The 27,223-nt window shown below is 33.1% G+C and overlaps 1 protein-coding gene across 1 annotated transcript in view; it reads right to left on the bottom strand.

Annotated features, from left to right (window-relative positions):
• Positions 1-11,545: 11,545 nt before the first annotated feature.
• LOC114123496 (uncharacterized) overlaps positions 11,546-27,223 on the bottom strand; it is a 52,325-nt gene continuing 36,647 nt past the window's right edge. Inside the window, exons 7-15 of the mRNA XM_050205605.1 lie at positions 25,064-25,405; positions 22,202-22,324; positions 21,561-21,872; positions 19,785-19,996; positions 19,094-19,493; positions 16,609-16,862; positions 15,398-16,150; positions 14,220-14,556; positions 11,546-13,700 (exon numbers count right to left, since the gene is read on the bottom strand). Of these exons, the coding sequence (XP_050061562.1) occupies positions 12,697-13,700; positions 14,220-14,556; positions 15,398-16,150; positions 16,609-16,862; positions 19,094-19,493; positions 19,785-19,996; positions 21,561-21,872; positions 22,202-22,324; positions 25,064-25,405 (3,737 nt within the window). The 3' untranslated portion in view covers positions 11,546-12,696. The remainder of the gene's footprint in view (positions 13,701-14,219; positions 14,557-15,397; positions 16,151-16,608; positions 16,863-19,093; positions 19,494-19,784; positions 19,997-21,560; positions 21,873-22,201; positions 22,325-25,063; positions 25,406-27,223) is intronic.

Below are 27,223 nucleotides of genomic sequence, written 5' to 3'. Positions count from 1 at the left end.
AAACTTCTTCAAAAACCGTGCGTCTATTGCAGTACCTACACCAGTACAATATATATATATATACAGGTACAACAGGAACTTACGATCTCGGCGGAGATTCTAATATAGTCTCTATGATTACACTCTCGCGTAATAATATATCCTTATACGCGATGATGTGCGATAGGGCTAGCATAGGCCATAGACACATACGAAAATAAGCTCGAGAGAGCATTGTACACAGCCACAGTGTGCAAAATTACAAAAGTTCTCAAAATCTCTAAATAGTTTTCTATATACTTGACGTAAGTTAATACTTGCAACTAAATTTCGGCTTTTGGTTTGCAGAAAAACACACCAGGTGTACATCTGATTACTAAATTATTGAAGGTATCAACATAACTAGAAAATTAGACTTAAAGGTAGGTATCAATGTATAATATTTACCTATACGTCCCACCTGTTTAAAAACGTTTAAGTTTCAATTCGACACTCTCAAATTCTCAATTTATAGATATATTATACCCATAGGCCATAGGTCGGTACAGCAGCACTGATCACTTTGTATAAGTATTGTGGACAAAAGTAGCCCGTAGAATATATAGCTATAGGTACACAAGTTATAGATACTCGGATATACCTATTAATTATTATATACTATACATATATACGTGTATACTATAAATCACATACAATTTGTTCTATATTTTAGTATAAACTGCAGTTTCTTGTTTACTGCAGGTACCTACGCCTCCCATTTCAGATCTAATAGGTATACAATATAATATAACGGAAGGCGTAGTTTCCGACCGCATGGGAACTTATATATTGCATCAAAGTCCACTAGCAGTTAGTGATCTATATACAGTAATATATATACTCATATTAAAACAAATTATATACTATATGAAATGTCCTTATAGTGGCACCACAGACATCATACGAAAATAACCTCGCGAGAACAATAAAGCAGCAGCAGCAGCAGTGTGCAGCAGCATTATTATAACACACGATTCCCGAAATACTCACGACGACGATGATGAGTCTGTGTGCGTGTCACACACACGTACGGCAGTCTTATAATATATATATGTATTATATTATAATAATAGCCGCGATAAATCACTGGTGGCGATGGACGGCCGAGTATAATATATTACACATATTATTATGGCGTAAACGCGGGACATCGTATAATATAATATCGAGTATATAAGGTAGGTACAGGCGATGCGGTCCATGTACGCCATACACATCGGTCGCGGTTTTACACGGCCCGTTTACAGCACGCCCGCGCTCGATGGACGATTGCACTCGCGTGTAAATACCGTCTCCGACGGGTTTAACGCCCCCGCCGCGGTATTGTCGTCGCTAACGCCGCCGCCGATCGCAGCAGTCCGGCCTCGTGTACGATGGTAAAGATACACGGACTCGTAGGTGCCATTATTTCATATATAACTATACGTAATAATTAATAGGCTGCAATGTTTATGTGCTGTGTCGTGTGTGTGTGTGTGTGTAAACGATCTGTGGACTCGGTCTGTCACATTCGTGGCTCTAAAACTCGGCATACATAGTTAACAGTGCTAATATATGTATATACTATACTGGAGGGAGGATTATGTGCACCCCTAAGACGATTTTTAAATTTTGTATTTCAAAGAGAAGTTCACACACGAAGATTATTGTGTCTCGCGAAAAACGAATATTTTTTTCTTTGTACATAGGGTTGCCATTTGGCAGGACAAATAAAATATTTATTGGATATATAATTTTATTTTAGCGTCTTTTATACTTAAAAACTATCGAAATAAGTGTATTGAAATTCTGTGCGGTTTAACGAGTGTATTTAAGTATACGTCTTATAGATCACTCAAAAGCAACATTTCGATTACCAACATATTGTTAAAAAACATTTATTCTAACAAAGAATTTAGCATCAGCTTTTATTTATTAAGTAGGTATAATAGGTTTATTTAAATTCATACACAAGTATAAATATGTAATATTATGTATACAATAAAATTATTATAAAATTTAAAAAAAAAGAACTTAATGCCTTTCATTTCTTAAGGTGACTTAATAGGGCACCTATTTACTTCTATATACACTATAATAATTTATGGAAGTAAAATGTTGCGTTTCAATATTTAAATAATAAATAAAATTCGATTTCATGGTAATTATACACACGTATTATAAATAAATAAAAATCACTAATATATCATACATAATATATGGATAATATATAATATAAAATGCTGCAGCATTGTAATATACGTGACTATAATGTTTAAAAAATACTATTATATTATATTATTATTATTATTTTACTCCTTCTATTCGTGTTAATTAATTGTCTCATATTTTACCAAAAAATAGCATACGCAGTTATGTTATATATTAAAATACGACCTATTACGTGGCAATATTAATGTTATATATTATGAATAAGTCATCGCTGTAATACAATTAATAAAATAATAGTCCACGTACAAATGTACAATGTACCTATAATATAATGTTATTTATTTTATTCGTTTTGCTCACCAAGAATGTTTTAATTCTTTTATTTTTAATATATTTATTATATGATTATTATACATATAACACATTGATAGTAGAATATAAATAATACAATATATAACAGCTAGTGGTACATATAATATATTATTCAAATATAAATCATAAATTATAATATAATGTATAGATAATATAGTTTAGGTACATTTAGGTAAGGTTCTACATTACATTTATCTATATTAAACTAATTGAGGCTTTTGACCCATCATGCACGATATTGAAATTTGAGACTTTATTTATAAAGACACTAATTTTATTACAAATATGGTAATTATAAAGTAAAACATTCAAAAATCACTTAGAAATATAAAAATAAGTTAAAAAAAAATATCGGATATTCCCTAAAAATCGTCTTTTTGTGCCTAAAAATTAATTTGGATACAAAGATTTCTAATACATTAGCACACATCTTGATCACTTATATAGTTAGTGAGGTCAAATATAAATAAAACATTTTATATAAATAATTCCCAATCCTACTCACTAGTATTTATAAATCTAAACTTAATTATTTTTAAAATAAAAAATATTATTTTGAAATCAATTTGTATTAAGGGTTAGAAAATTGTTAAAAGAATAAAATATTGAATAAACTCTAAGCCGATTAAAATGTATTTTACTTTTTAAGAGAAATTATTTTTATTACACTGCTTATGAGTTTTTTAAAATTAAACAGGTACGTATGATACTATCTACTTTAATATTAATTATAGTAGACACTTTTTAGAGTGTGGTATAAACGTGATGTAAGAATGATAAAAATATTTGAATAACCATTAATTTATATTTTCCTCCACGATGTTTAATTATATAGGTAAAAATATTATTTAAATACTCTATAAATATTTTTATATTCAAAATGTTAAGTTATAATTTAATTATTTCATATCAGTTATATAGTTTTATAGTTAAGTTAACAGTTTATCCGTCTCAAACAGTTGTAATTTTTCACTAAAATTATAAACACAAAACGTCAGAAAATATCTATTATGTACTAACCAATAATCATTAATGTATGTATACATATATGTCTATCATCTATGGTTACACCTAAGTACATACATTGTATTAATGAATATAATATATTGTGATTTGTTATAAGTAATAAGTTATTAATTAACTATTAACTGTATTATTAGTTATTACCTACTACTTTATTATTATAGTATATGAAGTATGCACTTTATACCTAATTTAAATATTTAGTTCAGTATAATATTCAAATTATATAAATATAGGTTCAACCATCAAAATGTGTTAATTACTTTTATTAGTTATGGTAGCAAAATTATATTGTTTAAATAATTAATCATTTTAGATTAACCTTCTGAATTGACTTGAATAATTATTTAAATTTATCATGAGTCATTATTTATTGTTAAATGCATTGTTACAGATTTACAGAAACTTTTGTTTTAAAATCACAGTAACACTATACAAGGATCTCCGTGGAAAAAGAACATTTTTAATTTCAAAAATTTTAAAAATCTGTAGAATAGTTCCGTTTTGGTGAAAACAATTTCTGAAGTATTAATTTTTGTAATATTTTAATTTCTGAGAGGAGCGATGTAATGATTATTAACTATGATGTAGGTATGTTCTATTTATTTCACTTTTTTATAAGTCATTATCTTTAGAGCTTCAGTTGTTAACTTTGGGAGTGATTTCTAATAAAATAAAATAAAAAAAATTAAATCTAATAGATTACTTTGAAGGGCTAAAAATAAAATAAAAAAAATAAGAAAAATGAAAATATTTAAGCTAAACAAAATTATTTTTTTTATTTTAAGAGTATTTATAATTCAAAAATAAATAATCAGCATTTTACCAAATGTTTATGCTATAGCAAGAATTTCGAACACATCTATAAACAATCATAAAAAATTTTAAAATTCTTAAAAATTCTTGAAAATTTAATACAAGATCTCACATAAGTTGTTCTTACATTTACGAATACCTGAATAAAAATTAGAAAAATTCATAGAAACAATTTTTTAATATTTCATTTTTTTAAAAACTAAAATGTCTATTAATTCCGAGATTTAAGTTCGGGACAGAATTACGACTTATTTAAGTCATACGATGAGTTTCTAAAAATTAGTCCACGTAATACCACAACTCGATAAAATATTTCTCATTTTTCAGTACATATTATATATAAATAATTCTTTTTTTCGTAGTATTTTATATTTTTTTAATTTATTTTTTTTTCATAATAAATAAAACTAATTGCTTGTTAAAAACAATTAGTTAATTAACACATGTTTCAAAAGTGTTTCGAATAAGTTGATTTTACTGTTCTAATAATATAATAAATGTATTATTTTTGGAAATAATTAAATTAATTTAACGAATTAAAAACTAAAATAAATTACTAAACCTAACTTAAATACAAACGTATCACCATAATAATAATAGGCTTATAATAGGCTACAACTATCTCCATTCAGAATAATTTTTCTTATGCAATACTAGATATCATTGAATAATAACTGAATACACTCATTCTGCATATAAAAAATATACTATAAAATATACTCAAATATACTTCAATATACTCATTTGGTTATGAGTCATAACCACTTGATAACTATACCGTACATTAAAGTGCTACCCACTAACCTAACCTAACCTAACTTTATTAAAAAGTTAACTAAAAATATTATTGAAATGAATATTGCAGTTGGTAATAAAATTAAAATTGATAAAATTACACGTTATCAAAATACAATATCAGATCGAAATTCGTCTATATCCAACTAAATTATAAATTTATACTGCAAATATTTCCATACAATTTACTAAAAATATCTATTTATCTCTTAGTAGAAAATTTAGCACAATATTTAATATTTTAATCAAAATGAAAACAAAAACTTTATAAAATGTAATGAATTCCTGTAATTAACAAAAACTGTATATTAATAAAAGAAAAATGGTTGGAATTTCGAACATTTATAAAAATTAAAAATTAATACCTAATAATTAAGTTGGAAAAATATACCTAATATTAAAATCCTTTTGTTAATTTTAATTGTAAAATATTCAATAATACCATGTTCAAAATTATTTCTTGATTTTTATATATATTAATATCAGCACGAAACATTAATAGAAACAGATATAGGTACATCAGAATTCAGATTTTTAATTATTTTAGTCAATAATATTTTATTATACTCCATAAAACAATATAAAATATATTATTGTAAAACTAACTAAGCAAAAGACATAAATTTATAATTATTATTACTACTACATAGTACTATACAATTAGATAAACTATATTACTTAAAATTATAATTAATTACAAAGCCATTGGAATAAAGAAGGTCATAAATGTATATCATTATTTCAATTTATATCTAATGATTGCATTAAATCTTCATCAGTTGACGCTACTCACAACTCACTAGGGCTAACATTTTATAGTAAATATAAGATGTTTTTTAATAAAATAAATTTATAAAAATTTATGTTGCAACTAAAAATGTTGTTTTAAAACTGATAATTTCAGATTTTCATTAAATTTATTATTTTTTTTTACTTCAGATCAAAAATCAAAATAATATGAAAAATTGTACTATATCTAATTATAATAATATATTAAATGTACTTATATAATATATAAGTTATTTTATATGTTATTTTTGTACATAATATTTTTGACCCAAACATTACTCACATTCTTAATTATTTAATATATTTTGATATTTTTTCATTGAATATTACGAGTTTTTAAAACTGAATATGTTTACGTAGATTACAAACACTTGGAGCTGATGAATTGAATTGAATTGAATATTGATTAAGTTCATATTAAAATGTAAAAATATGAATTATTAAATAAATAATTAAAAAGAAAAATCAAACATTTTTTTTTTATTTTTTAGCATTTTTTAGCATTGGTCATTTTGACTGTTGGCATATCTGAGGAAGGGAAAATTATACCTTTGACCCCCCCCCATCAAATAAATCTAATCTTGTCACCCACAGTTACACTATTGCAAATATACGACATAAATCAAATGATATATAATTTTTATAATTTATGAATAAAAATTATACTATACCTATACAACATTTTATGACTATGATTAATTTTAGATTTTTACTTGAAGACTCTCGCCAACAATTTAATTGAAAGTGTTATTATTTTAGCGGGTCACGATAAGAGGTAGAAAAAAATGTATTTTATAATTAAACGACTATAATTGTATAGCCAAAAATATAAATTTAAAACATAAATAATGTTGACAACTTGATTAAAAAATAAAAATAAGCCGCCTTTATTTAATGTAAATAGTTACAAGATAGAACATTTACCGTCAATGCTTAAAACATATATTTCTTTAAACATCAATTATTTATATAAAATATATTAAAAATTCAAAACTAAAACAGATGATTCAAATAAAAACAATGTAAAAATAATATTATGTAACAAAAACTAAAATTAAAACTATTTTAATAGTATATATTTATCTTTGGTAATTTTATAATTTAATGAGTAATTATTATTACCTATAAATAGTTAAACTAGTTTTTAATTTTTTTAAACTCTAAAAATTATTCATTAATTGATCTTTTGTAAGTTGTATAAAACAGATTTTTAAATAGAAAACTATTTGCTTATTACTTTTATAAATTATTCTCAAATTTATTTTTTTTTTCATAAATTACTGACCAACTCAATAACGAGTTACACTTGACAAATGTACGTACGGCAGAATGGTTACTATTCCCACCTTAATTTATATATGTATTATAGCAAAATAAATACTTTGATTTTAAATTTCAACTTTTAATCTAGTAAAAAAGTGAATCTATTTGGTACTGTTTAGATGTAAAAATTAAAAATTTAAAACTTTCCAGTATTTTTCAAAATAACGAGGAAAAGGAAAAATCGGAATTTGTACATAAAACTATACATTTTGTCAACTTTTTGTTGTAACTCAAAATCGAATAACCGTATATATTTGAATCTTTCACTAAATGTTTATGTTGATATTTTTATACATCGTGTAATTTTCAATATATTATATAATTATTTATTTACCTGACATTTTCTCGATAAAATTGTTGGTGGGTCAAAAAGTTTGGAAATTTAATAACAATTGCTTATATAAGTTCTTATAGTTTTTTATAATTTATATATTAAAAATAATATATTTTATAATACTATTTTATTTTTTAAATTCACATAGTAAAAATTAAGTATATAACACTTCGATAATTCATTCTGTAGAACTAATTAATTTCTATTTTAATAAATATTACAATTCAGTACAAAAGTTGCTAAACATACAATATTATCAATAAGTATTTTACAAATAATAATAAAAATAATATCTATTGTATTAATACATTTAATAAGATTAAATTGTTACATATGCTTTCATCAATGAATTCATCTTAAGTTCCATGCCTATAAATAAATATTATTTAAAACTTAGTTTATGACGGCGTAATGTATAGGCAATCAAGGTACAATACGTATAAGGCTAGTATTTTGTAAAACGGACTACAATAAATTCATCGTTTATCGTTATTTAGTCGAAATTAGTATTGTTTGAGAGGCGTAAAAAAGATCACAGACTTTAAATTCAAAGTTGAATGTACGTACAATGCTTATTTTATTTTTTTAGAACAAAATAGTTATATGGATTACTTGGTCACTCAGAATGTTAGGTGGATATACTTGGCTAGCCGTCAGCCGGTAGTCTACGGTTGTTGTAGTAGAACGTCGCCAAGGCAAATTTCAGCTTTTGCATCGAGCCACGCATCTAGATTGCTGGGTTAGGTGAGTAGACGGAATCGTATTGTTTGTCCTGAAGTTGAGGTTTATAGGAACGAATAAACATCAATAGTATGATACAATACTTGTACTTTGTACTTACAAATATCTCGAACAATGTCAACTATATTTAAAATATTATAAAATAAAGACTTCATATTTATTTCTTAAATGTTGGGGGTTTTAAAAAATATTAGTTTTTACATTTAACCTAATTTTTATTTTAATCCGAGAACTAGCAACATGGCATTCGCCTAACATAAGCATAGTCTGATTTATTCACTACACTACGCATCCGCGTTATATCCCAAAATCAAATATTGGAACTTAAGTAAATATATAAGTATATAAATGCTTATTTACTTAAAATATTTAAAAAAATGTATTGTATACGAAAAATAATAATAAATTATTGTAGAATATTTCACGTGTCTAAAATAATATTTTTGAAATTAAAACAAAATTCTTTTGTTAAGAAATTATTAAAAATCCAATTTCCATAAAATTTTCAAGTTGATGGGATTTTACCCTAAACCATTTACTTTAATTTCTAGCAAAAAAATAACTTATGACTTATGTTATTATATTTTTAAACCTTATCAAGTATTACAGATTTTTAACTAAAAAATAAATTACATATTTACAAAAAATTTTAAATTTAAACACTTTTAAACAAATCTAAAATAGAGCACTTTCAGTTAACTCTTTATAATTTATAAATCTCAACAAGGGGCAATTATAAGAGTCCGATCATTTCAGTGGCGCAATTTGATAATAAGGGGCCCATGTGAAAATTTTCTGACCGGGGCCCTTACCTGCTAAAAAAAGTGAAAACCCGTCATACCTTATTATAATTTGAAAATACTGTTTTCTCACATGTCATAGTTAATAATTATAAGTTAAATTTATTTATTTTCATATAATCAAACATAAAAATAACTCTTCTTGTTTTTACGGCAACTAAGTCATTAATACTGCTATTACTGTACACTGTTATACTTATAAGATAGGTACACTGGTTTCTCACATAAGTACTCGTAATTCGAATCATTCACTGAATTCAAAACAGTTAAGACATTATTATTTATTATATTGAAACAAATATAATATAACATGTGTATAATACATATTATAGTAGGAATATCGTATATGAGATTTAATCTAGGGGCCCCTAAAAACTGGGGGCCCCAGTGAATTGCACACCCAACACTCCCGATAATTGCGCCACTGGATCATTTATTGATGACAAAAAATATTTTAACCAATTGAAAATACAAATATAAATAACATAAGATGATCTCATGAAAATGTATTTCCAAAATCTTATGTATAAAGATTATTATAAATATGAACTGCAGCATGCTCGCTTACATGAATCTTAGAATAATCGTTAATATCATTTATCGATCTAAAACCTTTTTACCGAGTAAATATAATATTTAAATCTTAAACAGAAATAGCATGGTTCCATCAGGTTTTTAAAATAATATTTTATATTTTCGATTGTAAAAATTACGATAGATCGCAAAATATGTACTTTTCTTCGGTCCTACAATGACCCAACAATTAATAATTAATTATATCAATTATTGATAGTCGTTTTCGTTCGGTAGCCTGAGATTCGTAAATAGATTAGTAAGACTGCATTAAACTACATTAAGTTGCAGTGCATTGCCGAACTCCGGCGCAGTCTCCGCAACTGTAAACGTAGAATTTCGAATTCATTTTAATAGTATATTAAGAATTAAGACTTAAAATAATTATTACCATAATACTGTAAAAATATTTTATTTTGAAATGTAAAGGAACATAAATACAATTTGTGTGCAATAACTCAAAAACTAATTTTTCATTTCAAATCTTTATGTGTATATAATATGATGGTAGGTATTTATTTTGTAGAAATATAGTATTACCAATTGAATTTGAGAATATTAATTTCATTCAACTTTGAACATCTCTATAAACCTGAATATAAAACCTACTGTTTTTCTGTGTATCAAATTACCTATATTTGATTGAAATATTAAGACACTGATAGTCCCATTTTGTAAAATAAATTTATGATTAAATATCACTAATAAAAATTGTTTTAATGTTTTTGAGTTATCAAAAAAAATAACGTTTGATAACTATTTAACTTTAAACTTTAAACTGTATAATATCATAATGTGTTCTATATAAGAAATCAAAATTGAAAACTCCTAGTATTTTACAAAATAATCAAAAAAACACAAAAAATTTAAAATAAAACAATAATTTTTCCGCATACTAGTTTTAAATAAAATTGATTTTGTTTTAATCAAAAACTAATAATAGTAAATATTATTATATTCTATACTCACAATAAGGATTTTAAAACGTTTTGATTAATTTTATCATATAATGTTATTGTTCATAGATTATACCATATTTTTTTTTATGTAATAACAAAATAAATAACTATAGTAATTAATAATTATGTACTATGTATTTATATTAATTAGCTGGTATAAATCGTCTCCGCGCACAGACTATTTTTTCGTATCCATTTATAATCATCGAATTCAAATTAAACATATTCATTATAATAATAATTTAATACTCAAAAATAAAGTAAATTCAACTTCTACTGTATACAGTAGAGCTATTTTTCTTACTTTTATCCTCTCTGTTTTGTATTTTGTAACATTCCATTTATGCTTCTATAAAAAAAAAAAATACATTTTACCTCTCTGAATCTATATTCTCAAATAACGTTTTTAATAAAATATTATATTATAAATACAGTATCTTATTTGCTTTATTCTAAAATTATTTGCAGTCGAATAATAGAATATATTAATTCGATTAATAACTATAATGTGGGAGTTATAGAAAAGTAATAAGACATCATAACACTGTGCCGTAAATCAGTCATAGTACATTTTAAGACACACTAAACGTATAGCTTTAAAATATAATAAAAATAGTTAAACATTTATACTTAAAGATAACTGAACTCATTATGCTTTAGTTGAATGATACATAACTGTCATATAATTATTATATGATTTAAGTAAAATTATAATTTATTATAAATTATAATATAAAACAATAACTTATGTTATTATTCAGGAAGTAATAATAATCCTAAAATAAGATTAACACTTTTTGTTGATAATTTGTACACTGTAGGTATTTTTGGATAATAATATAGACATAACATTTTGAAAGACATCCGTTTTATTTTTATTCAATTGAAAATTATACCCATACAAACATAGTCATTGTGTTTATCTAGTATATAATGATGGAACAGTAATGTCCTTAGTTTAGTATTTAATAAAGTCATCGGTTAAACCAAAAATACAAGTAAATTGAATCAAATAACTCTATCCGCACTATTAAATGTAGCGATTTATAATTGCGGATTTTTTTTTTTTAACATGGCGTAATCTATAGGCAAAATAGGTACACAAACGCGCCGAAAAGTAAATACATACAAATATTGTTCGGTTTAACCTACGACATTCTTTGTGATCTACAATATTATTTCTTATAATTTTACAAGTTTTCATAAAACAGTAGTCTAAGGCGATATTTGACTTTATCGTTACACAGAGCAGTGGACGATTACACAGAGTGGGTAAACGACAATAATGTGATAACGCACTTGTCGTTCAACGAACAGAATATATTTGTTGAAAATCTTACAGTTTAATCGATACAAACACGCGACGCACGTGCACAGCGAGGCGTACAATATAATATATATATATATATATATATATATTTATATACAAATGTGAACTGTTGTTCAGAGAAAAAATCGTTATTATCATCCCCGTAGATAATAATGCAAATTAAAAAAAAAATGTATATTAATAATAATAATAATAATAATAAAAATAATAATTAATAATAATAATAATAATCAGTAAAAAATATAATAAACGTGGTTTAATAGTCCACGTACAAAATATAGTTAGGCTCGCGTCTTGGGTAGGAGTGAGATAGAGAGAGAGGTCCAAACACACACGCTTGCAGGCTAACATACATGACGCGACGTATACGTATATAGTAAATGGCAAGCGTACCGCCGGTAGTTATTTAAAAAAAAAAATTTATGAAATTAAACATACTAATAATAATAATAATAATAATAATAAGGATTATAATAATAATAATAATAATAATAAAAAAAATAAAAAAATAAAAAAAATTAGTATACCTACGAGTATTACACATTATAAAATAAATATATATTTTATATATATATTATACATAATGACTACAGGTAATTTTATTGATGTTAATGATTTTTAAACATACAAAAACATTTTATTTTTTTTTTTAAGTCAGTGTTTCAACAAGATCTACACCAAAACGGTCAGTGAAGGCGTACCTGCAGCCTCGTCGTTACCATCCCCCGAGCTGTGGTTGTTGTTGTTGCTGTTATTATTAGCCGGAGCAGACGAGTGCAATAATGACGTCGTATAATGTTGTTGCTGCTGCTGTTGATTGTGATACTGTTGTTGGTTAGGTAGTACCTGTTGATTGTGAACGTCTCCGCGACTGCGACGGTTGTACTGTTGCGCCGCGGTCACTTGTTGCTGCTGCATTAGTTGTTGTTGTTGGTGGTGGTTTATCGGTTGTTGTTGTTGTGGCGTTTGCTGGTGGTGTATCGGTTGTTGTTGTTGTTGTTGCCGTTGTTGTTGCATCAATTGCAGTTGTCTCCGTTGTTCGTTGTCCACGTTCAACGTCTTTTTGCACAACAATAACGGTTGAGGCGTTGCCACGGCCAAAGGCCGCTGTTGCTGCTGCTGTTGCTGTTGTCGAGGAGCGGCGACAGCTACAGATCTGACGGCAGCCACTGGCGGAGGTGCTACGTTCGTTTTCTCTCCGCTCTTTTCGTCGTCAACGTTCATGCCGTCGGCGTCAGCGTTCGGCTGATGCTGTTTGCCGTTCAATTCCAGCGAAGATCCGTCGTCGGCCGAGGTGACGTTGCACAACGGATGAACGATGCTGACGCGCGAACAACTCAGCGACGATCCCGCCGACAAGTTGTTGCGTCCGCAGCCGCTGCCGCCGTAGTCGCCGCCGGCGGCCGTCACGGCGATCCGATTGCCGCCGGTCACCAACCGCTTGAGGTTCTCTTCGTTTTGCCGCCGAACCAGCGACAACATCAAACTGTCGCCACCGGGCACCGACGGGTCCACGGCGGCGGCCGACGAATCCGACACCGCTTGTTCGGCGTTCGACTTCCTCCGGACGCTGCTCCGGAAACGCAACAACAGGAACGCCGCGGCCGCCAATACGGTGGCCAACGCTCCGCAGGCCACGCCAATCGTCCAATAGTAATAGTAGTAATGCCGGTAATCTGTGAAAACACGATTCCGTTATTATAGTATATTATATTAATAATCTAAGTTTTATTATAGCGTGGTACTTAAGCATGATTGATCTACTACGCTCTTTTCCATTACATTTCCGTTTTTGACCATATGTATGTTTTTTTATGTTATCAACGTCAATTACTCACAAATACAATTAATTTTATTTTATTTTTATTTTTTATTGTTTTAAGAAATATTAATTTTTTTATTTAACCATGCACACACTATATTTACCAACATTGTCTCTTTACTCTTTCACTCAATTTTGTTCCCTAACTCATTATCTTCTCTATGCGCTATACATTAATTCATAAGTATATGCTCTTATAAGTGTCAGTTTTAAATGGTCGATAATTCATAGTATATTTCAACCCGATAGGCGCTAATTACAGCATTAATATCGTGCAAACCATATGTTTGTAAATTATGCGTAACAAGAAGGGTTACTCAAAACTAAATAATACGCTTCATGACTGATATCTTGAATATAATCCAACACTTACCGTCGTCCGAAGAACCAGATGAATTTGCCGGAACGGGCGTCGAATGCGATTCAGCGGTTGTGCCACCTCCGAGGGTGACGTCGACTACGGCCGCGATCAAGAACGCCAGAGCCGCCGCGTCATCGTAGTCTTCGGCGCCGCTGTTTACTGTGGGGCGAAGACGATGGCCAATTGATTGAATTTTTTTCGTTGAAGCCGCTGTCGATCCACCCACATTGCCGCTATTGAGTCGTTTGTAAAGCGTTTGGACGGCCCGTCCTACGACCGTTGCGACATCGACGTCGTCGTCCTCTGCTCCCGTTGCCGTGATCCGTCGCTGCTTATCCGACACGACCGCCTAACATAGGTAGACACAATAAATAAGTAGTTCGGAAACGCGGGAATCGAAAATTTAAGCTACCATTTGGGTGTTTATAACCGTTGTTATTAGGGATAATAAATAAATTGGGAAAATTTAATTTTAAAACTGTGTAGGTATATACACCTATTTAATTTACTGACGCCCACAATGTAATAATACTAGGGTCTACGATATGAGTATATGACTATGTATAACTATATTATCATCATTATTACTTACAAAATGAGTTATATATATTACATAGTTTAAGCAGTTGTTTAGACCATAACGGTTATTTTTACATAAAACCTGTTTGCGTATATTATGCCGGCCTATAATTATATAAAAGCCTAATTGAAAATTATTTAACAATTTAAACCACATATTATTTTTTTATTAATTCAAAGATTAATATATTTTTCATTTTCAAAATAATAACTAAAATTAATATTTTTCTTTTGAATTCAAATTAAAAGAGTCTATAAAATAATTTATACGTGTATTTTTAAATTGATAAAATAATAACTTATATAAGAACCGTTGTATTAAATTGTCAAACTTTTATTATATACATTGAACTCTAAAAAAAATCTAACGTTTTAAATTTCTATATAAACATCATAAAAAGTATTTGAATATTTTTAAAAATCTCCTAAAAAATATGTTAGTATAACATTTTGTGTCACATATAAAAACAACAAAATCGATTGTCGAAAATCAAAGTTCCTTAATTATTCCCATTTTCTTTCATTTATTTAATTTTCCCAATTATTTTGAAAAGCATTGCAAGTACTTAATATTTATTTATTTTTATGTGTCGTTATTCAATAATACGTACCACAGACACGCGAATGGTAACACGACGTCGTCGGCGTCGGCGGCGAGTGTTGCCACCGTTTCCAGTACCGGCACCGCCGCTTCGGTCTTCGTCGATATTGTCTCGTTGATCGTCAGCCGCTTCGCACATGACGTACACTCGATTCCGCCTGTACTCGATGTCGTCCTCTTGGCTCAAGCCGTCGTCGTCGGCGCCGCGCACCCATTCCCTGGCCAACAGTCGACGGAGGCTGTGGCACACGGCCGACACCCGAGTGCCGCGCCGCAGACGCGCCGGGTCCAACGTGACGCGCAACCGACCGCAAGCGTCACCGCGCCGGTGGCGGTGCTGCTGGTGAGGCGCACGTTTGTCACCGGCCACGCCGTTGGGCAGACAGTGTTGAACCGCCGACGGCCACACCGTAGTGGCCGCGCCGTCATCGTCATCGTCGTCGTCGTCGTCATCGTCCATGTCGCCGTCGTCCACCACCGCGGTCGCACACTGACCACGGCGACGACGCCTCGGCCACGATCCGACGGCCACATAAGCGTTGTGGTCGTCCTGACTGCCGCCGTCCTCGTCGTAACCGTAACGCAAACGAACGTCGTCCCTGTCACGATCAGCGTCCACGCCACCACACGGCGGACGCAGACACTGTCGCCACAGGAGAAGATTGTCCACCGCGGCGGTCGTTCCTTCGGAATCTCCTCGTTTGTCCAGTTCGTCGTCAAGTAATTCCTCGTCGTCCATGTCATCTACGATCGGTATGCACACCTGTAGAGACAAATCGCGTATTATAATAACTATATCGTATGTTTTGCTAGCAATCAACACGCTCTTCGTCATTATACTACCTTATACTACCTTGTAAGATCCGCGATTTACTAAATTGCAACTTCGTAAATATCAATTAAGGTTATTTTTTATTTCGAACTTTTCAAAAACGTTTAACTTTCAAATTTTAATCAGATTATAGTACGATTCTAAAATCGTAAAAACCGATAAGAGTCATCATACGGAAAACACGAAAAGTTATGAATATTATAAATAAATTATATTTATAATGATATAGTATTGAATCGAAATTCGAGTGGACGTGAGCTCGAAAAGTTCGAGATCCCATCTCTGAATTATCAATGCAGACGGTGCATCGATGCTCGATTGTATTGACCGCAAACGCATCATATAATAACGCGCGTGTAATAATTATAAATGACGTCGGTGAAAGTTACCTGGTTGGTGCCGGTACAAGGCATAACACCGCTCAGACAGTCGAAAGTCGCGGGTCCACACCACATGTTGGTGCACGACATCACGGCTGACTTGTCTTCGACGTTGTCAACCGCTGACGATTTTGAGCTGCACTTGCACTCGTTGCAACCGTCGTCGGCTATCCAGTGCTTGCGCCGGTGACGGCTTCCTCCGCACATCGTCGTCGAGCCGTCGTCGTCGTTCTGTTGTTGATCCGCATTCGCTACCGTCGACGCTGTATCGACACAAACGGACACGGTTAACAATAACAGTCTACACGCGTTATTACAAATTATTATGATGATAATATGCGCGACAATCGCAGCGATGAAATATCGTATTTAAAACCACCGTGGGCGGGGGATATTATATAAGAAGCGCTGTAGGGACGCCATCATGTATACATTTCAGTTTATGAGCCGCGGACGGAGGCGATGAAGTGCGCTCTTTTCGTACCAAAAACAAAAAAAAAAAAAAAACTCGAAAAACCCGGAGCACATTCGTTATTATAATAATAAATACGTGCGCGCGTGCATCATATAATAATAATAATAATAATAATATTGTGTATTAATAACACGACTCGCGCGCCCGCGCTTGTAAAACGACGACGGCGCGCGATGGTCCAGTCAGCGGGGCGCCGATCCGACGGGAGAGCTTACCGCCGATTGTTTTTCACTGCTCTAGCGAGCGGGACCGAGACCGGCGCACGACGGACGACGACGACGACGTTTTCCCATTAGACCCCCGCGGACGCCGTAACGACGGCCGCGCAGCAGCACGCCGTCGATATGAGAAAACCACCGCCGTCGTATATGGTTTACGACGGTCGCCGCCGCGGCCGTGCCGCACCGTACGCACGCGCACTCGCGGGCGCACACGTTTTCACAAAACGGATCGGCCGCGAGAGACGGCGGTCATTATTATTATAACGACGTGCGGTGTGCTATTCGGGCGCGGGTCAGGTACCCCGGCGGCGGTGGGGGGGTGCGGGTTATTATTATTATTATTATTATCATTACTCTCGCGGTCCGCGGCCGTTATTTGTTGTTTGTAGGCGGCGGCGGCGGTTTCGAATTTATACATTATTCAAACATAAAATATACGTACAAATATGATATTATAATATACGTTATAATAATATTATGCACCGCCGCCGACGCGGAGAGACGGACGACGACCGATGACGTGCAGCACCGCCACCGCCGCCGCCGCTGACGGACGATTCTGGCCGGTCGCGCGCGCGAGCGAGCCCTCCGAACGGTGCTGCGCGCGCGATCTCAGCGTGACACCACCGTCGCGTTTACCTGCCGGACACCACTACCGCGGCTGCACCGCGCGCGCACATTTAATAATAACGAGATTTCGTTTACGGTTTTTTTTTTTTTTTTTTTTAAGTATATATAATAAATTACGTAAAAAATCGATATATACGAGCTACGCGCATATATACACATTATATTATAATATTATATACTGCGAGACCGCGTATATATATAGGTATAATAATATTATAATATATGAATGACAGGAAGAAAAAAAACTGTACGTAAATTAGAAATACTTCGTCGTCCGCGTGTTTTCACATAATCATCGACTGTATACACGCGCTGGGGTCTCGGAGATCATGACGGTTGCGGGCGGGGTGATAGAGAACACAAAACAATCCTTTCGTTTGTGCGCGTATATATATATATATACACACAAAGAAATAAATTATTTATGACAGATAAAGGTACATCACTCGAACGAGTATCTCCATATAGGTCGTAAGAGACGGCGGGATCACGACTTAACGTTATTAAATACTGACGTGCAGTGTAGTGTGTCATTAACTATATTATTGGCACCACAAATCTTATAGTAGGTTTACGTCGAAATGCTTTATCGCGGCATTTCAATAATATTTCTCGTGAATTGTTCATAAATTTTGCAAACTTTATATCGCCAACTCTACTACGTAACCACAGCCGACTACCTAATCCTAACGGTATCATCATATTTTTTTTTTTTTTAAGCACCTCTGAATTCTTATTATTTGTTATAAATTACAGATTAAATAACTTGTTTCCAACAACTTCAACAGGTATGTAATTTATTTAAATTAGAGATGTACGAAATTCACTGAAATATTTTTATTCGTCAATAATTTCCGGATTTAAGAACACGATATTATTCATAAATATTATTGAAAATTAATGCTACGTAATGTTAAATCATCATTATTACAAACAAATCGCGCGTACTACACGTCTATACGTCATATATACAATCGTGTAGTACAAAATATAAAATAATTCCAAGATATCAGTTATTATCTATTATTTACAGTTTTGCCGAGTCCTCTCGTATACTCCTATTACACCTCCCTTGCATACTATATTACTTTAAACCCTTATCGCGTTATGATTAACAATATTAATAAGAAACCCTGATAGCTAGTGTAGGGAGAAAAAAGACACTTACCTTTAGCGTCGTCGTCTCCGTCTCCGTGTTGCTTCTGCTGCTGTCGCCAAGTCATCGTCCCCGGTACGCCTGCGCCCGGTCGACGCACAGTGGCCACAGGAGTGATTGCGGTGCTACGCTGCAACGGTGGCGTCAATGGTGGTCTAATACTGGTCGTGGTCGTAGTGGTCGGTGCGGCCGTCGTGGTAGTGGTGGTCGTGGTTCTCGTGGTCAGCGTGGTCGTCGTGGTCACGGCCGTCGACCTGGTGGCTCCGGCTCCGGCGACGTCGGCGGGCACGGTACAGTTTTTGCCGTGCCACGACCAACCGTCCCCGCTACACTGGCAGTAATAATCGTCGGGTGTGTTCAAACACTGGCCGCCGTTCCGACATGGGTTTGGCGTACAATGGTCCCTGTCAATCTGTCAACACGACGAACAAATAAGATGTAAAGTAAAGAAAAATAACAGAATCAGTGCTAGTCGGTAGTACAAAACGATCGTTAAAAATTCCATTAAAATTCTTGGGGAAAGAAGATAAAAATATATTTTAGTTGTTTGTATATTATGTTATCGATCAACATTTATACAGAGTAAAAATATAATTTTAAGATTATGTGAAGAATTATAATACGATCGTAACCTTCACAAATGATAGTTTAAATTTTTAACTGGTTAACTAATTTTCTTGAGATTTATTATAAAGTCTCTTACCTCACAGTTTTCTCCTGAGTATCCCAGTGGACATATGCATGAATAAGTCTGCTGCTGCTGTTGCTGTTTGGCAGACAATCCACTCCCTCCTCCGCTGCGCCAACGTCGCAACGGCACGCATTCGCCACCGTTTTTGCAAGGATTCCCATTGCCAGCCACTCCGGATTCACCGTCACCGCCACAAGGATCGATTTGAGTTCTACAGTTCCGACCTTTGAACGACCAAAATAAATATTTATCATTTTATAATAGACGATAAACAGCAATACATCAGATGGTGTGTCTAAGTTTGTCTTACATATTATATAAGATATTATAATAGACATTATATAATAATATTGTAATCCTCCATAATTAAAAGGGAACTGTTGTATGAAAATATTTTTACATATTGTAATAATAACCTAATTATTGTTCGATCAGCCTTATTTTTATGTATTTATTTATTTTATGTATTTAACGGTTGTGACCCTATTTTATATAATGTATAGATAGTATTTATACAATATGGGTATAATAATAGTAATTATAATGGTAAACTTAAGTAAATGCATGATTAATAACAATTAAATAAAAAAAAGAAAATTAAAGCCACAATTGCATTCGACATCAACCATCTAAAAGGTACGTTGAGTAAAGATTATAAATTATTATATTTTTTTTAGATCGATCTGGTACATTCGTAACATTATTAATAATTTGACATTTTCCATAAATTATATGGTTATATTAATATTTTGAATATAATCATGTAAAAGATTAATTTTACAATAACAAATTGGTGGTAGAAAAATCATTTCACGTCTTTATTTACTTTAGCCAATGATTTATTATCATTTTACTAGTTGAAAAACACGCTGGATTACCTAATCTACATGGGTTGCATTTAAAAAATTATGATTGTAATAAAAAATTACCAGTAACATATAGTTACTAATAGTTGAGTGTTATTATTTTAGTAATTATAAATAGGCACTTAATAAATAATCCATTTTCTCAACGAATTCCGTAAATTATGTTGTAAATTATTTTACTCAATAAAAACAAGAATATAAACTATGTTTGATTAATGACTAATCGATCTAAGTGCTTCAACTTTGGGGCACTCTATCCACTCAGAAAAATGATCACGCATATTACATAAACAAAAAGCACGACATATAATATAGTTGAATTAGAAACCAAGAGTAATAAATTTTAACTGGTACAACTGCAATTTGTACCCGTAACAATCTCTTGGTTTATGACATTATTATTGCAAAATATTTTTCAACAATTCGTGTGCTGCTACTACTTAAGTTTGCGTGTGAACAAGTATTGGTTGTTATATTGTTCAGGGTTACGTGTTAGATCCACGCCCTCGCGAAACACGCCACTTGCACACCAACGTTTGATTACTTTTACGCAAACGAGTTAGCCGCCCAAACTGCATTGCAAAATAATTTGCCTATACGTGGCCCCTTAAAACCCATTATGCCAAACAATCCTCCCTTTGACTTTATTATCACAATACTGTATAATAATGCATTATTATAGTACCTATTTTGAGTATTTTTATATAACATTGATACATTTATAAAATGTATGCTTTTAATTCATCTTTTATCCACGAAGGACGACATTTTACATATAATATAAACTAAATACTTAAATATATGCGTATTGTATATTATATTTAATGAAAATAATAAATATTCACTTAAGATCAAAATATATTAAGGAATTTCAAACTGTAGTTATTTACTAACTTATGAGTTATTTTATTATATTACTAACCAGTAAAGCCGACTGGACACGCGCAAGCGTACCCTCCAATCAAGTCCAAGCAAGTTCCACCATTGGCGCATTTCACGTCTGGTCCGGCGCAATCGTCCACGTTCACGGTGCATGCCAAAGTTCCATTGTGGCCATCCCTAGAGGCCGTCATCGATGCCGCGGTCGTCCAACCCCTTCGACACACGCATTCTGTAGTCACAGCAACGTTACTTCCGCCCCCTGTCGTTCTGCACGGCACGGCATTTGGACCACACTGCTGCTCAATCACCGCCGTCTGCCGTTCCCTGTGCTGTCGCTCGCATTCGTCTACGTCTATGGTACAAAAGTTTATAATTATGTTAAAAACAACAAACGACAAGCGAAGGCTCAAAGTTGTAGTCGTTATTATATTGTATACGCAGTGGTAAAGTGAGAAAGATAATCAAGAATCAACCACCTTATGGTTTTTAATGGATGGTGGGTGGGTAGATAATAATGAGTAGGTACTTTTACTGTTTACCACGATAATTATACAAACATATTACAGTAAATTAATTTATTGGGTTTTGGGTGGGTGGAATATTAACCTCTGAAAACTTTTTGTTTGCCACGCCACTGTGTACACTTTGTTAACGACATAATGATATTATATACAAACATACCTATTTCGCATCGACGGCCACGCCAACGGTCGTCCGCACACGCGCAACGCCAGTCGGCCACCAGGTCAATGCACGATCCTCCATTTAGACACCGGGGTGGTTGAGTGGCGCACTCATCAATTTCTGTGGGCCACATAAAAAAAACTTTAAATGATTGAACATTTTCGCACGTAAAAATACAAATTTTAAATTATAATATATGGAATTAATATTAGTATGTCTCTGAATCCGATGCTATTTAGGCTTTATAAGCTAAATATTATTATATAATATGACCATCATTCACATTTACGACACAGCGCACACGTGCCGTAACTACTTGAATATAGTCGACTGCCTCTTAACCCCTTTTGGACCCACTTTTCTTACCGAACTACTTACCTACACCCACCTAGGACTAAGATAAAACAAAACGTCGACACCGTTTTTTTTTATACATTCGTATATACATAATATTATTTTTCTCTGGTCATCATAGTACAGTCGTCGTAATTATAACACGATGCATGTGACATACCGAAATGTCATCGTGTCATCATCGTTGTCACCACTACCATAACCATAATAACCGCGTATATATGGTTTAATAACGTGGGCGAGTGACGTACATATCACCGCTGCTGCCGCCGACGCTGTAATGACTTTGCGGATAAAACAGCGGTGGTACTCTTGGCCCCGCGTGTTTACCATAATAACAATAACGACGTCTCGGGACGACACACACGCAACAAACCAACCAACAAACAAACAAACAACAAATCGTCAACGACAAGTCCTTTCTCTTTGTGCGAGCGCGCGCGCGCGCATGTAATAACTTCGGAATTGGAATTTTGAATAATAATATCACGCGTGATTTAAATAATAATTCGTCATCGTCGTGCAGTGTCGGCAAGAACCCCTCACCCGCCCACCGGGCCGCTAGCCGTAAGTATACTCGCATACACGACGACGACGACAAAAATCGTAGACGAGTACCCACTCGAAGATAGCACCCCCTTACCTCCCCACTCATAGCATCCGACAGCTCGTCGGCCACTCTTCGTTAAAGTCTCTTGACTACTGCCGAGGCGTTTTCTAAAGATATTCGCACACGTCGTATAATCACGGCGATTACTTAAGATAACACATTATACAAACACATACGGCTGTTTTGTTCTAACGCATCTCGTCTCGTTCACATCGTTACACGTAGCGGAAACAGTCAACAGTACTACAATATTTTATATTAATATATTATATATTGGAATTAATTGACCTGTTATAAAATTTAAATATTACGAGAACACATTTTATCTGTGATCAGTCTCAGGTTTTTTCAGATAAATATAAATGTATATATATATATATATTTTTTTTTTTTTTGAAGCAAGTTAATTGCTTGTTTTAATAAGCTATTATGTTATTGAAAATACCTCATTTTAAAATTAAGATATCGAAAAAAAATGAACGAAAGATTATGTCTTTCAGATAATATTCTCATCATTAAATCCGATAATAGAGGGTCAATTAACTCTTAATAGATATTATATATATTGCTTTTGTTAGATATATAAATTTACTAATTTAAATCAATAGTAGATATTGGTCTTATTTTATTTCATGTCTACATACATATAGTAAATATAGTAGTACATATACTACATGTATACATGTACTACATATAATACATACTGAGAAAACAAACCTGTATGTAGTATATCTGTATACATAATAATATAGACAATAGCAGACAATAGTGCTATAAAATCAACCAACTATATCAATACGGTAAACTGTATAAAGCTGTATAGTACCTACCTATCGTGTATATTTACACTTCTACAGTGATTAAAACATCTAAGTGTCTCATACTACTATTTTCAAATGCGTAAACATTAAGACACGCTATATATACCTATTATATTAATATAATATAAATATAATTATATTTACAGGAAATGCTCCTAAAGTACATTCTTTTTCACTTAATAATTTTAATAGGACTAATAGGTATAGGTCCTTCCTTGCTCAGTTGCCATGAAAATAAAAATAAACTCATTATAACACTAACTCAAAAATCGAAATACACCTAATACAGCAATTAAATAAATATAAAATCAGATAAAAATGCATAAATTAATTGCTAATTACAAAAAATTAAAGCCAAAGATTACGTTTGTTTAAAATTTTGCATATAAATAATGCAATCATTCTATTAGTGAGATTAGCATGTTAAATGTACATAATTATTAATTAATACAAAATATAATCCGTAACTTATTTCCAAAAACAAAAAAAAACGATGTTTTAAATCTTTCTAACAAATATTTTCGATTAAATTTAATTGAAAAGTTAAAACATCAAGTTGAGATAATAAAATACTATTAAATATAATATATAAATTCAAAATATTTATTATTTTTGTATAATGACATATTATACAATACCCTTGTAAACATTTTGTAAATTTTAAATTTTTTATAATACAAAGGTAGGTACATTTGAATTTACATTTAAATATTAATAACAATAATTGAAGAGTTGTCTATATACAATATAATTAACCATGTGATGACTTGATTTTTTTTAAATGAGCAACTAAGCAGAGATTATCGACCAATTAGAAAAATTTAAAACTCTCTAAAAACAGAATGGAATTTTCAAAGGTTATAAGGTATAACCTAACTATACAGCTGCAATATGAAACGTACAGAGTGTATCACAATAATGATGTGATACTTTCAAGTGCAATTTTAACGTAAAATCGTCATATTTATTCCGTGATACACCTCAGAGTTCAATAAAAATAAGGTGCAGCGATGGACGTAAAAATAATTTATAGACGTATCGCAAAAATGCGTTTTATTTTTTTTTTGTATATACCTGTATTGCAAGTGCTGCCCATCCAACCGGGCCGACAATCGCAGTGGAACTGTTTGGGTACCAGTAGTGGTGCGGATTGAGCGGCGGAGCCGAACGTCGGTGCACCCCCGGCAGCCGGACCCGGACCGGCTCCACCGGCACCGCCGACCGTCGAGGTGACCGCGTCCACCGTGCGGCATTTTCCGCCGTTGGCGCACGGCTCGGTGGCGCACGGGTTCAGCACCACGTCGCAGTTGGCGCCTCCGAACCCTTCGGGGCACGTGCACGTGTACCGGTCCGGGGCCGTGCTCTTGCACGTCCCTCCGTTCAGACACGGTTCGTGGGTGCCGCAATAGTTCAAGTCTGGAACACAAAACACATAACGCGTTCAAATAAAGGGCAAAGTATAAATAATCATCATAATTCGACCGCGGCGGTAATATTATCGTACGAGGTGTACGTGTGTAACGGGCGCAAGCGGGTTTTTCGGCCGCTCGCGTGCGCCGCGACGTTCACCCGGACCTCGACCGCGGCACGATAGCGGTATGTAACTGCTGCGGCAGCGGCGGTCGGGGTGTTGCCGGACACGACGGCGATAAGTAATAGAGGGAAGGCGCGTACAGAGTATATTATAATCGGTAGGTAGGTAGGTAGGACGATATTATTATATGTTGTGCAGCACTAGACACGGTATTTTTCGGTGCGGTATATATAAACTATATATTACGATACAACGACGAAGACGACGACTACAACGACTAGAGATATACATATACGCGACGACGACGACGATTCAGATTATTGTAATTACAACGATATCGCGGCGGCGGCGGCGGCGGGTGCGTGCAGGTAGTTGTTGTTGTTGTTGTTTCGGGCGAGCGGTAGTGAGGCGGTGTGGAGTCGGCGGCGGGGCGGAAGCAGGGCGGGTTAGTGTTTTTTTTTCTTCGATATACACACGCTATCCGCTATATACGTCCGTGTGATCAATTCGTCGACGAGTATAATAATTTAATATACTCAGTTGCAGAGCGGCGTATAATAACCGTATACCTATATATATTGTATAATGCTCGGGCTGGCGCGCGCGACCGTCCGCCGCGTCGATCTCGCTAAGCCGCCGCCGCCGCCGCCGCCGCCGATGAAAACGAGTTTTCTAAAAAACCATGAGGCGGTGGCGCGTTGTGCAACGACGACGGACGGCTGCTCGGCCGTATGGAATCGTGATCTGACCGTCCCAGAATACGATTACGCGCGCGCGTGATTATTACCCGCGAGGCGGCGCGGCGCGAGCAAATACGGCTTATACATAAGTACGCGCAGTACATGCAAGTAGGTGGACCGATATATATATATATATGTACGCAGTATATGCCGAGTGTACATGGGATAGGTGGACGGATCTGTGCGAACGAGTCGAAAAAACCTAACCGTCGCGCGTCGTGCGTATTAATAATAATCACAATAATAACATTATAATGCGCGTGTGTTATTATTATATTACACGGCACTGCCGTTTTGATTAATGCGCGGCGGCAGTGGCGGGCGCGACCGGCTGTCGGATTTTTACGCGAGCGCTATCGGAATTCGCGGCGCGACTACGGCCGCGCGGGCGCGACGCTGTCGAAAGCGACAGTTGTGTTGGTCTTGGGTATGGGCCCGCGGGACGACGGAGCACAAATAATGATAGTATAATGTCATTTACTGTGTTTAACTATAATATTAACGCTATGACATATATATATATATAATATATATTATTGTCTTCCACTGATAGTCGACTATTTAGTGTAATAATAATTAATGTTAATAGCGGTGAGTTGGTGTCGCGTAGCGTACGACGGAAACGGAAATATAATTATAAATTTATAACGAATTATGGTAAACAGTTTACTATCGCGCGTAGGACAACGACAACGTATATAGCGACGGAACAATTATAATAATATCATAAAATGAATATTTTGACATAATAATGTTATTGCATTAATACATAATATGTTTGTATACATTATAATGATAATAAAAAATGGTGAAACGTACGCTCCTAAACACGAATAAAACCTAAACCTTTTCTCTTCAAAATGTGTAAGAAAATAAATAAATAATTAATTAAATCAAATGTTTTTTTTCTTTATATAACAATTGTTTTTTTTACTATTTCTTTTCATATACATATATACC

The sequence above is a fragment of the Aphis gossypii genome, chromosome X (assembly GCF_020184175.1).
Source record: "Aphis gossypii isolate Hap1 chromosome X, ASM2018417v2, whole genome shotgun sequence".
Lineage (NCBI taxonomy): Eukaryota > Metazoa > Arthropoda > Insecta > Hemiptera > Aphididae > Aphis > Aphis gossypii.
This window is presented reverse-complemented; position numbering and strand designations above follow the sequence as displayed.